Source organism: Corvus kubaryi, unplaced genomic scaffold (genome assembly GCF_017639235.1).
Source record: "Corvus kubaryi isolate FWS band 111438036 unplaced genomic scaffold, C.kubaryi_AGA036_p1.0 66, whole genome shotgun sequence".
Classification (NCBI taxonomy): Eukaryota; Metazoa; Chordata; class Aves; order Passeriformes; family Corvidae; genus Corvus; species Corvus kubaryi.
This window is the reverse complement of record NW_024582054.1, coordinates 32932229-32947838: the sequence shown is the minus strand read 5'-3', so window position 1 is coordinate 32947838 and position 15610 is coordinate 32932229. Positions and strand designations below refer to the sequence as shown.

Sequence of the window (15610 nt, the reverse complement as noted above, 5' to 3'; positions counted from 1 at the left end):
CAGAAAGTCAAAATACCAGTGTACTAGGAAGCCTATCACCAGCAGAGCCTTCTGTGGTCCAAATTCAGTCCTGAGTGTACCTCTAAATGTTCCCTGCATTCAGAGGGTTTGTAAACAGAGTGTGAACAATGCTTTAATCTGGCAAACGATTTAAAATTTAATGCACATTTGAATAAAATCCAACCCTCTTTGGAGGTGTCGTTCCTAATGTGACTGTGGATTAAAACTCATTGATTGCTACCAGCAAAAGAGTGAAATAAAATACAGTGCCCCTGCTCTGTACAGAGGCTGCAGGCTGACCATTACAGCACCTTGCACCTCGCTGGATTGAGGATTGAGAGCGTTCTCCCGACTTGCAGCCAAAATGCAGCCATGGCCCATTGCTGCCCAGTTGTTCCCATGCCAGCATTGTCCTCTGGCTTCGACCCCTCCCTGCAAGGTGGGAGCGGAGGAAGCCTGAACTGCTGGGCAGGGTCCTGTTCCTTGGGTGCAGTTCAGGGCAGCAGAGCTGTTTGTGCACAGGGGAAGGGAGGGTAGCAAGTAATGCCTGCTAAAGCCTGGCTGTTCGGATTTTCCAGTGTTTTTGTGTCTTTCTGACCCATGACTGTGGTGTAGAGTATTAAAAGCAAAAATAGACCTGCTGATGCAGTGCTTACCCGGCTGCGTGGGCTGAAGAGGAGGCAATTCCAGCCTTGTAGTACTCCCTAAATTCTAGTTTGGTAGTTGTGCTGGGCATGTTGGTGATAATTTCATTTTTGATGCCTCTGTCAACATACAGGAACTTTGACTTCTCTGCGTTGAGTCTCTGTTCCCCCTGTCGTCCAGCCTAAACTGAAGCTGCCCTTTTAAAATCTCAGAGTTGAGAAACTAGCTGCATACCCCTGAGTTTTAAACTCTTGGCATATTTGAAAATTTATTTTCACTCTGTGAACTTTGGTTGTTTAACTGATGGATACTTTTCCCCCCCCATTCTTTTATTGTACTGTGTGTGGTGACAAAGGAAAGATCTTCCCTGTTGATTTCTCTCCCTTTGCAGCTGAAGAATTATCAAGACTCAGTCTGAGTGATGGGGTACAGCAATCTTGTTTCACTTGCTGCCTTTTGATGCTCTCATTTAGCTACATCTGTGCCACATTGACAGTAATTTTGATACAGCAATCGCACGTTTTCTCTTTAGAGACAACTTAAATCACTCAACTGCTTAGACATAATGTGTGCAATAAATAATATCTTGAGACTCCAGGTAGTTAGAAGAAACCACATGAAAGCATCTAGATCTGATATGATTCACAATCACTGAAGTTTTGATTTCTCTCTGAGCTAACAACTCTCCTCTGCTGTGCAGCCTGTTCCCAGTGCAGCTCAATTTCATTTTCCTCTAGGAATTCGGATAGATGAGAGCATCCGTCTGCTGCTGGCTTCTCCTTTTGTCCATTGCTGTTCAACAATAGGATTGTCGAGTCACTGAGAGGTTAACGAAGCTTTTTTTTTTTGTCAGTGGTCCAACCTCTTTGTATAGCTGTGTGGAACAGCACACTGAACAGAAATAATGGGAAAATCTTGTTGCTGGAATGACCGGGGTTGTCATTTTGCGATACCAGGGTAAAGACCTGCTTAAGCTTCAGGCTTCTGGCTGTGTTACGGGGTGGCTGAGCACAAATCCCTCTGCAAAACATTAAATATTAGTTTCTCTGTGTCTCCTTGCATCCAGCAGTGTTGCTGCAAGGGGAGGGAATCTGAACGATTACAGTTGGTTCGGCTTCCCATTTAGTATTTAGAATGGTTTTGTTACGAGCCTTTTGGGGTTTGGCATTGGAAAAAGGGTGAATTGTAGTCCGTAATTATGAAGTGTGGGAACAATTGGAGCTGGACAGACAGGCAGTGGTCCAGCTCCTCTTCCTGAGCGAGCAAAGCTTTTGTGCTGTGCCATCCCACCGCACAAATGACCGTGCGGGGCTGTTGCTGGATTGATTGGTTTTGATCTCTTTTAGGAGGGGGTTTGGAAACTCTAATTTTGGGTTTATCACAGTAGTCAGGCTCCTGGCCTGTTGCTCTGAGCAAGCCTGTTACTGTGGCTGCCCCAAAGAACTTCCCATGGCGGGGGGAGCATGGGATTAAAAACCAGTTGTTAAATCCAGTTGAACTGGGACATCAGTGGCTGGGCTCGTGTGGGTTCAGTGACAGAGTAACTGCAAGGAAAGATGTGAAGGTGCTGTGTTTTGCTTGTGCAGGGAATGGAGAGCTTTGAGGGGGAATTAAGCTTGGAATGGTGTGGGATGGATGGCACGTGGGTGAGCTGTGACTTGCTGGATGCCACCTGGGGCACAGAAACACTTGCACTATCTCTTATCAGCTTGTGGATGAGGGCACCCAGCAGGGCAGGGTGGCAGTGGGATTTACAGGAGTGTTTGCTGGTGGCAGTGCTCCAAGAAACTCTCACCTTTTCCCTTCAGAGCACCTCTCCAGGCTGGCTTTTCCCTACAGTTCAGGCAAAGTGCACGTGTTATCACTCGGGCATTGCTGCTGGCCCCAGCTGTGCCTCCTTTCCAGGCTCTTGTTCCAGCAGAGCTCATGCTGGGAAATGGAAAATACAGAACTCCTCTTCAGGACACAGCTTCACTTTTTTTTCCTCTATTTTTTTTTTTATTTTCCCCTCCTGGGAGCTGCTGGGCCTCTGTGGTGACTGGTGTATGCATGGCCCTGCATTCTCCTGTTGGGAACGTTAAAAATACCAGCTACAATTTTCCCTTTCCACATACCAAAATATATTAATGTGCTGCTGCGTTGATTAGTCATTTCCTCTTCGTTTGTTCCTTTTGCAACAGGGTAAAGGACCGCATGCACGCACTTGGGTGAAATCTTGTCTGGTTAAGAAGTCTGAAACTAAATAGATTCTCTTAGGTTAATACCTGTCTTTGTTGGCAGAAGAATTCTGTTCTCATCCCTTAAAAATACATTCAAAAATAAGTCTGGATAAAGTCACTTTTATGGTGTTCAGACTAAGAATATCTTTGCCTGATTTATTTTTGTAGTGGAAAGAAATTCTAATATGAACAAGATTAATATTCTTATCATGAATTTAATACATTCTTGTAGGAAAACCTTTGGTGATACATTACTATAGGAAATTTTCCAAATCCATTTATTTTGAGGGTTCTTGTCTTCCTCCTGTGCCATCACCTCCGTGCACACATTCCTCCTTCCCTGAGTTCCTGTGAGACTTCGTTCAGCGTGGGTGGAAACTTGGTGAAAGCAGCACTGTGCCACTGTTGGGCTGTGCATGGCTTGGTTTGGGGTAGCTCTGGCAGCCTCTGCACCCTCGGGGTCTGGGGCTACAAAGGTTAATAAATCCAACTTACAGGGACCTGCTAAAGTTGCTCTGAGTGACTTGCTCACCCTTCAAGGCTGGGTATTTTTTGCTTCTCTGTTGCTGTGGCTGCCTTAGTGAGAAATTTGGGAGAAAAGCTTTAGCACCAGGCGGTCTGGAGAGCTGCAGAACAAGTGGTAGGTTTAAAACTTTCTTGTGTGTGTGGAGGAATTCAAGTGAGTAAGCTAAAAAGTTGCCTGGTGAGTATAGTTAAGGGCAAAGTTGAGTAGAAATCTGGAGAATCAAGCAATAAATTAAGACTGATCTTTTCTCAGTTATGTCCAAACTTGAGAAACACAACCCATAAACAACATGCCATCCTCTTTAGCAATCTGTCGTGGTTTTCCTGTCGCTCTGGCGCCGAGGGCGTCTGCTCTGCCCTGGATTCAGACGGGAGCACAGCTTGTGCCTGCCTGGGGAGGTGAGGGGCTGCTGCCTCTGCCACGCAGCCTGAGGGAAAACTGTGGTGCTTGGGCTGTGCAAAGCTTGCAGGGAGCGGATTTTACTTCTCCTGGGATGCACAGGCAGGTAGTACACTCGGGTTTTCTCCTTGACTCTTTGCAGCTCTTTTATATAAAAGCCTGTGTTGTTTTTTTGAATGAGCGTTAGTTTCCCAGTGCTCAGATGCCATTCATACTTTCACAGAATCTGCTAAGGCAAAAAAAAAGAAAAAAGCTAAGCCAAAGGCCTTTGCTTCTTTTGTTTCTGTCTCCTCTTATTTTACATTTATTTTTAAAAATATAAACAAGAATTCATAATACAGAATGTATATTTATACAGTTATATTTGCTATATACACTGGGAAAGGGAAAATGTTTAATTGCAGCTCTTTTCTCTCTGCAGATTGCTGTGAAGGTATGAGAGGAATTTGAGTACTGAGAAGCTACTGCTCATACCTGCTTTCCTCCGTTACAGAATCATGGAATGATTTGGGTTTGGAAGGGACCTTAAAGACCATCTCATTCCAACCCTCTGCCATGGGCAGGGACACCTTCCACTATCCCAGGTTGCTCCAAGCCCTGTCCAGCCTGGCCTTGGACACTTCAGGGATGGGGCAGCCACAGCTTCTGTGGGCAGCCTGCACCAGGGCCTCCCCACCCTCACAGCCAAGAATTTCCTTCCATGCTTGGAATTGGATGTAAGGGGATGAAAAGGATGTAGCAGCCCTAAATTTCTCAAGAGATGACCTTAATCTTTTTTGTTTTTCTTGGAATTTGGGGCTCTGCCTCATTCGTGACCAGAGAATGGTCAGCTGCATCATTCCCATGGGTGCTGCAGACCTTGTTTTAATTGAGTAATAGAGCATGGCAGGGGTAGGTGCAGAATGAACATACTTGCAGTAATGCAGCTTATTCCTGCATCAGAAAGGGATTAAGCTGTGTTAAAGTGAGCAAACCCAGCTGGGCTCAGACCTATATTTTACTGCCCTTGGCTTTTTAGGGACTGGTAGCTGCTCCCTGAGGCTTTCTGTGGGTCTGAGGTGAAGATTATACTGTGAATGTCCATTTATACACTAGACCACAACAGTTGTCTTAAGGCCTTTGTTGAGGTGCACAGCAGCTTTAAACCTGTGTAAATGGCTTTTGTGTGTGGTAAAGCTGAGCTCCTGTGGAGTGTCACAGCAGCCTGGATTGTACAAACCCCTGTGAACTTCCCAGACAGCTAATTGGAATAAAACAGGCGTGGCCTGGTCCCTCCCTCCTGTCCAGGTGCTGGGCAGAAGCAGATTTCGGGTGTGGTTGTGTGTGTTTAATGCTTTTGCCTGTCTGATCCAAGAGTCCTAGCTTGAATTCTCTACCTGGCTCGTGCTTTTGGATGGGTTCATGTTGCAGGAGATGCTCGAAAACTACGCGACATATGGAATTGCTGCTCAAACTGGGAACCTAAACTCAGCTTTGGCCATAAGTCTGCTAGATTTGGCTCTTATTTGTAGTATTATTTTGAGAAAATCCTGTGATCTTTTTTATGCCTTCCTATTTTGAGAAGTATCACTTCCCAGTTCCCTGTGCACGGAAGCGGGTGGTGATTGAAGAGCAAATGTCTGATCTGGTCCCTGCCTGCGTGGAGAGTAGAGAAAGGGGAAATGCTTACCCAAAAGCCTGAGCTGGCTGCTTGAGTGTTTAAGTGCCTCTCAGGTAGTTCATGGTGGTGTGGGCAGATCGTGTCTGTACATGAATGCGTGAAGGAAGGAGCTGGGGAAGCCTCAGAGACTCCTTGGAAGTAGTGATGGGAAGATGCAGACTTGCTGAGTAATTCCTGCTGGAAGAAAGAAACCTTTGATTCTTTACAGGCCCTTTGGAAAAAGGTAGTGTAAAGATAATTTGTTATCTTCTGACTTTGGAGATAATAGGGGTGTGTGTGTTAGCTGGTGGTGATTTAAAGGGAAACTTGCAGTTTCTGGAATCTGGTGGAGCCAAGGACATCTTTCGCTGGTCCTGACGCATGCTGGCTTTTATCCCAAATAACATCCCCTCACAAATACTGCAAAAAATGTTTTGGTTTCCTAAGACCCTGTGCTGAACAATATAGATTCATTTAGGCTGGAAGAGCCCTGTAAGATCAAGTCTAACCATTCCCCCAGCACTGCCAAGGCCGCCTCTGCCCCCTGACCCCAAGTGCCACACCCACATGGCTTTTAAATCCCTCCAGGGACGGGGACTCCACCACTGCCCTGGGCAGCCTGTGCCAATGCCTGACCACCCTTTCAAGGAAGAAATTTTCCCTAATATCCAAACTAAACCTTCTCTGGTGCAATTTGAGGCTGTTTCCTCTTGTCCTGTCCCTTGTTCCCTGGGAGCAGAGCTTGAATCCCACCTGGCTGCCCCCTCCTGTTGTGGAGAGCTAGAAGTTCCCCCCTGAGCCTCCTTTTCTCCAGGCTGAACCCCCTCAGCTGTCGCTGGTGCTCCAAACCCTTCCCCAGCTCCTTTTCCTTCTCTGGTCGTGCTCCAGCCCCTCAGCATCATTCTTTTTATGATGGGCCCAAAACTGCCCCCAGGACTGGAGGTGCCCCATCAATGCCCAGCACAGGGGGCAATCAGTGCCCTGGTCCTGCTGCCACACTATTCCTGATATCAGTGTATTTGTGCCCATGATTTGGTGAATGCTGTGGGGTGCTGCTGTGACAGGGTCTGTGCAGTTTTGGGATATTTGGGTGAGCTGCCAGGCAGGAACGTGGAGCGTGGTTGTCCTCGCTCTGTGCCAGCAGCAGGTGTGTGCGCGTTTATCCCTGGCTAAATGCGAGGTTGCTCGCTCCACTTTCACTGATGCTAATTCCAGTTCTGGGCTTTATCCTACAGCCCAGGTGGTTTCAGGGCGTCAGCTGCCACCTGGTGAATCCATGCCCTGCCTTATCTTGTAGGAACTTGCCCGAACAGCTGGGCTGTGGTGGAAACCTCTTGCGGGAGGTAGCTGGGTGCTCCCTGCTGCTGGCACTGGGACAAGATCAAGGACGTCTGCTGGATACTGGTGGCGAGGTTGCGCAGCTGTATTGTGCTCCTAGCTTCCTCTCGGCACTGCTGCTGCATTTTGTCAGGTGTTGGCTCTGAAGCTGTGTTGGAAGAACCCTCTGAAGGTAAAGGCTTTTGTTGAAGCAAAGCTACTCTTTCTGGAATTTAATAAAGAGCTTGTCTGTGTTAACTAACATCAAGCGACTGAGAGCAGACAGAGCCCAACAGATGGTACAAACAGTGGCATGTTTGGAATGGAAAATATTTACCTAGAGGGTATTTGAAGCACTGAGCCTGTGCTCTGCAAATGGCTTAATTGTATCAGTGAAATAAAGTGAAGAGCAAGGTTTATTGACAAGTTTTCTCTGCTCTTGCTGTCAGCACCTTGGAGGGGGTGTCAAGCACTGTTGAGCTTCCCTTGAACAGGTTTCCTTCCTGGGAAGAGTAGTTCTAATACCTGAATGGCTCAGTTGGTGTTTTTGAGTGTCTACAGCTTTCTCCTGTGGCTGCACAAATCATGCTGTCAGGGCAGGTATGGAAATGAAAAACTCAGAGCTTGAAATGCTGTTTATTATTGCTTCCCCCCCCAGTCTTGGGTTTGGGAGGATTGGTGTAAACAGAGCATGGAAATACAGATATAAAACTAGAATTTAAAAAGAATACAAATATGTAGGTTAAATTTTACATTGAGTGATGTGTGCAGTTTTGGTTGCCACAATATAAGAAGGTTATAAAGGTATTGGAGAGTGTCCAAAGAAGGGCCATGGAAGTGGTGAAAGGTTTAGAGGGGAAGCCATGAGAGGAGTGGCTGAGGTCACTTGGCTTGTTCAGCCTGGACAGGAGGAGACTGAGGACAGGCTTCATCCTGGTCTCAGCTTCCTCACAAGGCGAAGTGGAGGGGCAGATGCTGATCTCTTCTCCCTGATGACCAGCAACAGGACCTGAGGGAATGGCTGAAGTTGTGTCGGGGGAGGCTTCGGCTGGATTTCAGGATTTCTCCCAGAGGGTGCTGGGGCACTGAATAGGCTCCCCAGGGAATGGGCACAGCCCCAAGGCTGCCAGAGCTCCAGGAGCATTTGGACAACGCTCTCAGGAACAGGGTGAGATTGTTGGGGTGTCCTGTGCACGGCCAGGAGCTGGACTCTGATCCTTGTGGGTCCCTTCCGACTCGGGGTTTTCTATGACTCTACTGTGTAATTCTCTGATACTGTCGCTGGGGTCAAAACTCAGAGGTCTGTTTAGACCTTCAGCTTTTCTGTGTGGTGAGTGCCTCATGCATGACTTTAAACTGTGCAGGTTATAAAGTGACCCGTGAGGAGATTGTGATCTTACTGGAACTGTGCCTTTTCCTTGTCAGGTGAGATTTATGTGCAATACTGTATTCTCCTGTGTAAAAAACTGCTCGGGTGCAGTCAGCTCCTTGCTGGTGTTCTCTGGACTGGGTGGTTTTGTGAAGGCTGAGGCCAGCAGGTGTGGCTCACCTGCAGAAGTTAGCCAGGTGTTAATGAACTCAAGCAAGTTTGATGGGCTAAAATCCCTGCCTGCTCCGACAGCTCCTTTGTGTCACATCACAGCAGCTCTGCTGTCTTTTGTGTCTTGTCCTGGGGCATGAAAAACCCATCTTGTTTTTTCAGTAACACACAGTGCTGCTTAAAAAACCCTAAAACTAAACCAACCTAAGCTGTAATTCTGCAGTTTTCCCATGTCCTAAACCAACAGTGATGTTAAATGAACTACCCTGAGGTTTTTCTGGCAGCCCCCCTTCCTAGAGCTTGAGCCCAGCAGTGCTTTAGTCAGGTAATACTCATGAACAAGTCACAGAGAGCTGGTTGCTCCTGCTGTATGAATGTGGAATAGGCATGGAGTGGCTGAACTTCTTATTTAATTTTGTTCTTTGCCTTTGGCAGAGTCTGGGTTTAGTTGCCCAAGTTGCTGGGCATCCTCTCCCAAAAAGCTCTGGGGGAGGATGAGCTTGGGAGTGAAGCTGTTTTCAAGAGGATCCTCTTTGCAGCTGGCTGATAGGGAGCGTGTTCCAAACTGTGTGCAGATTAGGGAGAACAAAAATAGTGTTATCTGTTTGAGGAATTTATTGAATCCAGATACTGCTCTGAGACTGCTTGCTGTGTTCCTAGTGACTGTTGGATGTGAGTCTGCTTGCCAGCTTGAGAAAATCCCAGGAAAATATCCCAATTAAAGGAGCTCTTGCCTTGGCTAAATCATATGTGGTATCTCTTAAAACTGCTTAGTACTTAAAAAAAGGCACCTTGGTACCTATATTCCCCCCCTTTAATGTTAGTTTTTCAAAGAGGCACAAATCCCCGAAGATTATGTGCATTTTGGGATCCAAGCATTTACAGAAGCTGTGCTTCTCATGTGCTGGGACTAAGCTATGAGTGACTCATTAGCCAGATGGAGCTATAATTTATTTCTATCTTCTCAAGTAAGTTAATCCCCTGGACCTAAACTGAATGGATATCCTGTGAAATGTGGTATCTGTGCAGAGTGAAACTTGAGATTTAAATTCAAAAAGGCAGAGGGTGGGTTAGAAAATCCAGGGCAGCATGAACTGGCAGGGGAAGTCAGGTGCAAGCAGTAATAGCACACTGGAGTTCAGAAATAGTCCTTTTTCTGTGGCACGGGCTCTGTTTAGGGAACAAAAGTGCAATTCTTTTGTTAAAGGCGGGATGGGAACAGTAACTGGGTCTGTGCACGGCCTGGGACAGATGCAGCTTGTTCCCCTTTTTCAGAATGACTAAAGGGATGTTGTGAGGTCTGGAATTTACGGGTGAGACAGGAGCATGTCTGCAAGGGGGGAGCCTGGCACGGGTGCTGGACTCTAAGAAACGTGATCAAGAGCAGGTCGAATATCAAATACGAGTGAAAGGTGAGTATTTAACCAAATACCTTGAAATTTAAATGTAGCTAAAGTCACTGTGCCTCTTGTAGGCAGCAGGGAGAGGGGGAATGCAGTGTCATTCCTACTGGGAGTGCCTTGCCTGGGATTGTGGGTTTGGGTGGGTGGGGAGCTGGTGCAGCCGCCCTGGGGAGTTCTCTGAGGGAGCTGCGAGTGATAAAAGTTCCATTGCAGCATTTCTGTGGGAGAAAAGCTTTTTTTTGGGAGGGTGTCTCCTAACCGGGATGGTAAAACTAAATGGAGCAGTTAAGCTGGTAGGTGAAGGTGTGTCAATGTAGCAGTTGTTTTTTGCTGCTTTAGCAGAATGAGTTTCTTCATCCTGTTTCTTTTTGCATGGCGTAGAATTCTTTTTCCCCCCCCTATAGATTTTTTTTTTCCTAGATGGCTTGTCAGTGTAATACAGAAATATCAATTGGAATGATGGAACTGTTTTAGTAATTGTAGATTGTCAGAGGACAACTGGAAACTGTGTGTGAACCAAAATACTGCCAATTTACCCCATGGCAAGGATGCCTCTTTGCAAAGACATTTTGACAGGGGGTGGTGTGATGGATGTTGTTTTGTCATTCTGCATAGAGCCAGCAGCAGTGGGATCCTCCTTGAGTGAGTTTTAAATACCCTTGCTGGGCTGAGATGAGAAATTAGTGCATGGTCATCAGAGCAGAACTTCTGCTTGCCTTTCCTGTGTGCTTAATCAATTCTAGTTAAACCCTGAGACTTTTATTTGGGTTTAGTTTTTTTGGACCCTGCTTGCATGTGAAAAACTGGATTTGTGTATGGCATTCAGAGATCAGATCTACCTGCCTCTGATTAGTGTTTGGGGTGGAAGGGTTCACGTGGCTTGTGCTTGGCTTTGCCCCGATGAGCAGGAGGGGGACAGGAGCAGGAATGGAGCCTGGAGAGGCTCTGGACCTCATCACTGCAGTGTCATGCTCCAGATCTGGGAGATGATCCCGTTTTTGGTGAAGTGCAGGGAGGGGGAGCAGGGTGGGGGACAGAGGCTCAGCAGAGCTCGCACTGCTTGTGCCGCTCTGAGATCAGACCTCAGCTAGTCCAGCACACATTCCCCACCCAGACTAGCTGTTGTAATTCAGTATTTATGGCTCCTCTGGAAGCAGCTGAAGCTTTTAAATGCGTCTCTGCTCTCTGGTCTCGGAGCAACAACCACTTTGTGCGAGCATGTCCTGCCTCGATGGCCACTGTGCCCTCCTGACCTTTGAGCCTTGAACCTCTTTAGCAGCACATGTTACCCTGAGCCTGTGGTTTGACCTGAGCATCTGGTGTCAGATGCTGGGAAATGTGTAGGGACTGACAGGGTGTGACTGTCCATCCCATGAGTTCATGGCTGGCTGTGTGCATGGTGTCAGCAGCAGGGCAGAGCTGGGCTCCTTGTGCTTGGGTATTGTAACTGTTGCAGTAATGTATTGTAATGATCAACTTAATTACACTTGTGAGAAATCTGCTTAATTACATATTTACTTTGGGGATTAGCTTCCCCCCCCCTTAAGCATTCAATATTGACTTTGGCTGAGACAAATTTTCAAGATCTGCTTCCTTGAAAAGATGACTAATATTAGATCACTTAGTGCAGGGAGCTGGGTTTATCAAGTAGCTGTAATTAATCATTTTGAAAGCTCCAGCTTAGTTTTGAGCATCTGTGCTTTTTCTCCCCAAAAGACAAGCTTTTCTTCCAATCCCTCTCAACCCTTCCAAAACTTTCTGTGCTGGATGTAATTTTAGACCCTGTAATTTTCAGTGAGCTGCGTGCATGCAGAAAATAAATACAAACTGGGAGGAGACTTAATGTTAAGACAACTGATGAATAATTAGTGTATTGAAGTGTTAGTCTTTTATTTGGATAACTTAATAGCCAAATTAGAGTTCCCAATCCTTGCTTTCTGTGCTACTCAATGCACTGTGCAAATATATTATCACAGTAACTCCTCTCTGTCCAGAAATTATTCTATGTAACAACTATTCCCCCTTGAGCCTGAGCCAGACTCCACACCGAGCTCTCTCCAGTGTGGCAGGATGGCACAAGCCAGTTTGTGATAGCAGCTTCCAAAACAGTCAGGAATTGAGGTAAAACAACTTTAAATGAGTAAATCTTCTGCCCAGCAGCAAGGAGAGCCTGTCCTCTGCCTGCACCATGCAGCTTCTTTGTGGACTTTATTCCCTGTGCCCTCGGTACGCACATCTGTTTTCATTTTTCAAGCAGCAGTGGAAATATTCCGAGCAACCTGGGTTAAATCCCTTGCCTTTTGTTCCCAAGAGAATGGGTGTCCCAAGGGACACTCAAGTTGAAGAGTCATTTTTTCTTGTGTGCAGGAAAATGTAGTTGTAGCATGTGCTTCCTATGATGGGTTGGTGGATCGGGAATTGCCTAATTAGTTTGGATTATGTCTGGATTTTTTTTTTCAATATCTGGTGAAATTTTTTTTTCCTTTCTTGGAACAAACAGTCTGGAGAAGATTTGGATTCTTTCTGCAAAAATCCAGGTCTGTTCATAGCAATCAGGTGTGAAATGGGAAAATCTGGCATGTCTTGACCCTGAAGTTAGGTTTTTTAACATCGTTTTGACTGTTCTTTAACTTTGTGGTTCCTGCTGTTTTTAAAAAGACAATAAATGTAATGCTTGGGACAAAAATATTGTTTTCAGCAAATTGTCCTGGAATCCTCTGGTCTGTGTAAGTGCCCTGGAAGTTTTATACCATCACATGGTCAAAATAAATAACAGATCTTCTTGTTGCCCCATAAATGTATGGAATTTTAATGAGTGTGAAGCTGGGTTTTAAGACTTCAAAAAACAGTTTTGAAAATATCTGATTCTTTATGGCTGACTAAAATTCAGGGCTCTCTCCTGTCTTCTCCTCATTCTACTTCTGAAGCTGTCATAAATCTGGGAACAAAAGCAAGGTGAAATTTAACTCCCACTTGCCAGGGTGAGAATGTTAATTCAGTATGTTTGATTTATGGAGAAAAAAAAAAAAAGGCAGTGTTCTGCATATTCTGGTCCCTGGTCCTTATTTCACAGCCTCTGAAAATGCTGTCTCATGTATTTCTGAAATCAAAAGCTTTCACTTTCATAAAGTCGCGTGGGAAGGAAGAGTGAGGAAGATGAAGGAAAGCAAGGGAAGGGAATTGTTCTCTCCCCAGATCAGCAGTCTGGCAAAGTGCATTTCTTCCTATCCAGGCCAACAACTTTGAAGCAAGTGGTAAATGATTCCAGGAGCTGTTCCATGGCTGATATAGTTCGATAATTTTATTAAAGCTACTTTAAGGCTACTCTGTAACAATGAGAAATCTTCTTTTATTATTATAATTGGTGGAGGAAATAACACCTAGGGAAAACCTGTTCAAAACCTAATTTTTCCTCTTTTTTTCTTTCTTTCTCCTATAGGTTTTTTAAGAAATCATAGCTAAGAAAAAGCACAATGGAGTTTTACGAGTCTACCTACTTTATCATCCTCATTCCTTCTGTGGTTATTACAGTCATCTTCCTCTTCTTCTGGCTTTTCATGAAAGAGACTTTATACGATGAAGTCCTCGCCAAACAGAAACGGGACCTAAAGTTCCCACCTACCAAGGCTGACAAAAAGAAAACCGAGAAGAAGAAGAACAAGAAGAAAGAGGCTCAGAACGGGAACATCCACGAGTCTGACTCGGAAAGTGCCCCTCGGGACTTTAAGCTGTCTGATGCCCTGAGCACGGATGAAGAGCACGTCACTCCCGTCCCCTCGGGCGTCACCGAGGCCTCTGCCAGCGTCAGGGAGCGGAAGAAGAAGGAGAAGAAGCACAAGGCCAACCAAGATGATCATGTAACTAAGGACTTGGAAGGATCCAAGTCTTCAGGCAAGAAAGTAGATCCAGTCCCTGTTACAAAACAGCCCACTCCACCATCTGAATCAACAGCAGCTAAGAAGAAGCCTGGGCAGAAGAAGCAGAAAAATGGAATGGGTACCTGATGTTGCATATGCTTTTTGCACAGAACGCCAAAACTGTGTTCTGCTTTTTGCAAGGCCACAGAGTGTCTCTCACAACTGTTCTGCCTGATCTCTATGGGGCAAAGCTCCCTTCTAACCTTCTCCTTTTTTACAAGCTATTGCTTTTTTCCCCCCTGTTTTTCATCTGGCAGCAGTGCTCTGGTTTTCCTCCTCCCGTCCTTGCTTTCTTCTACTAAAGATGAAGTGGAACAGAGTAGCTCGTTCCTCTGCTTTGCTCTGTGGTTTGGCTGCTTTGCTCTCAATCAGAATTTTGATTACCTGAGAGAAGGCAGTAGATGTTTGCTGGGTGCATTCTGAGTCAGGCTGTGAAAAAGTGGAGTCCTAAGAGTGGTGGCTCTGATAAGGGAGGGCATCTCGAGTAACCTCATAGCAGTCTGCAAAATAAATCACTGTTTAAGCTCAGGGTTAATGCACAGAGAGGTGTTTGGTGGCTGATTCATGGATTGGTGATTGATTCATTGCTGCCCGCCTGCTACACCTCTATAACTGAATGGAACTGATGCTAAAACTGGTCTGGCTGTTGTAACTGAAATATCCAACCTAGAACAGACCAAAAACTCATCAAAATCACTTCTGACTGTCTTGACCATATCCTCAGCAGCTGACATGTCTCAGTGTGGTTGTCTTGACTAGGAATAGAAGTGAAAAAAGAATAAAAATACCCAGTTCTAGAAATGAAACCCAAGATATTTGCTGATCCCCTTGTGAGATGCAGGCACAGCAGGTTTACACAGGGAGTGAGGAAAAAGAATGACATTGCTGCTTGATGTGGTAGGTTTTGTATTTTTCTGAAAAAAAAAAAAAAAAAAAAAAGGAGAAAAAGACCCACCCACTATCAACAGAGAAAGTATCCAGTCTTGTTTGTGGGTGTTATCCAAAAATCTCTGTGGCACAGTTAAAACGTGGTCTGCAAGCACAGTTCTGAGGGCAGCCACAAGTAACTCTTATCCTTGATTACAGGAGCTGACACCAGAGCCCTGTGCTGTGCGTGTCAGCTCTGGCAAGAATCTTAATATAGCACAGGCTGTCCAAAATGATAAAAAAATTCTCACTAGAAACTGCTTTTAAAAAGAACAGTTCCCTAATGGGAAACACTTCTTTTCTGCTTCTCACAGTCCCAGTAGCTATTGGGGGTGTGTGTTTAAAGTGCCCAAGTGGGTTCACGGAAGGGAAGAGTACACTTCTAAATAAGAAACTAATATGGGTAACATGTGCTGTCTGCTCTGTCACAGTGAAATCTGGATTGGAGTTGTTAAACTGTTCCTTGCATTGCCGTGTGTTCTGCTTGCACATGAGGTTCCTGTCTTAAAAATCACTGGGTGCTGTGGCTCTTGATTCTGCTAAACCTTCCTGTTGCTTTGGGGTCTCACTTGATCTGGGAAGTGTGTGTGTGTGTCTGTGTACGTATGTATATGTGAATAACTTTGTTCTGATTTAAAAGATGTGAGTTTGTTTTCCTGGGAGTGGAGGCTTTGGTTATTACAGATTTGCTGATTGAAAAGTATTGCTGAGGATATACAGAAGAGCATATTGTCTTAATTGTCTGTTGCAGATGATCAAGATAGTAAGACTGATTCTGTTGTGTCTCCTGCCAAAAAGCAAGAACCGGTGCTGCTCCACCAGGAGATAAAGCAAGAAAATGTGTCAGGGAAGAAGAAAGTCTCTGCAAAGAAGCAGAAAGTTGATAATGGTAAGAATTCAGTCTGTGACATTGTTCAGGTAAACCTGACTGTTAAACCTTTTTGCTGTCCATGCTTCAGTTTCTCTTCCTTTGGAAAAGGAACTTGCAGAATAGTAACTCTTTTGATTTGAAAAAGCAGGAATTGCAGGTAGGAAAGATTGCTGAGCCTGAGATACTCTTAAATTTTATGAACATCTG

At 45.4% G+C, this 15610-nt stretch overlaps 1 protein-coding gene across 10 annotated transcripts in view; it reads left to right on the top strand.

Moving 5' to 3' along the window:
* The first annotated feature begins 9598 nt into the window (after positions 1 to 9598).
* KTN1 (kinectin 1) overlaps positions 9599 to 15610 on the top strand; it is a 56024-nt gene continuing 50012 nt past the window's right edge. For 5 of the 10 annotated variants that reach the window (XM_042047081.1, XM_042047077.1, XM_042047079.1 and 2 more), the window contains exons 1-3: positions 9601 to 9697; positions 13128 to 13684; positions 15284 to 15421. In XM_042047081.1, the coding sequence (XP_041903015.1) occupies positions 13162 to 13684; positions 15284 to 15421 (661 nt within the window). In that variant the 5' untranslated portion in view covers positions 9601 to 9697; positions 13128 to 13161. Of the gene's footprint in view, positions 9698 to 13127; positions 13685 to 15283; positions 15422 to 15610 lie in introns of those variants that run through there. The other 5 variants (XM_042047073.1, XM_042047075.1, XM_042047074.1 and 2 more) reach the window with 3 other exon arrangements.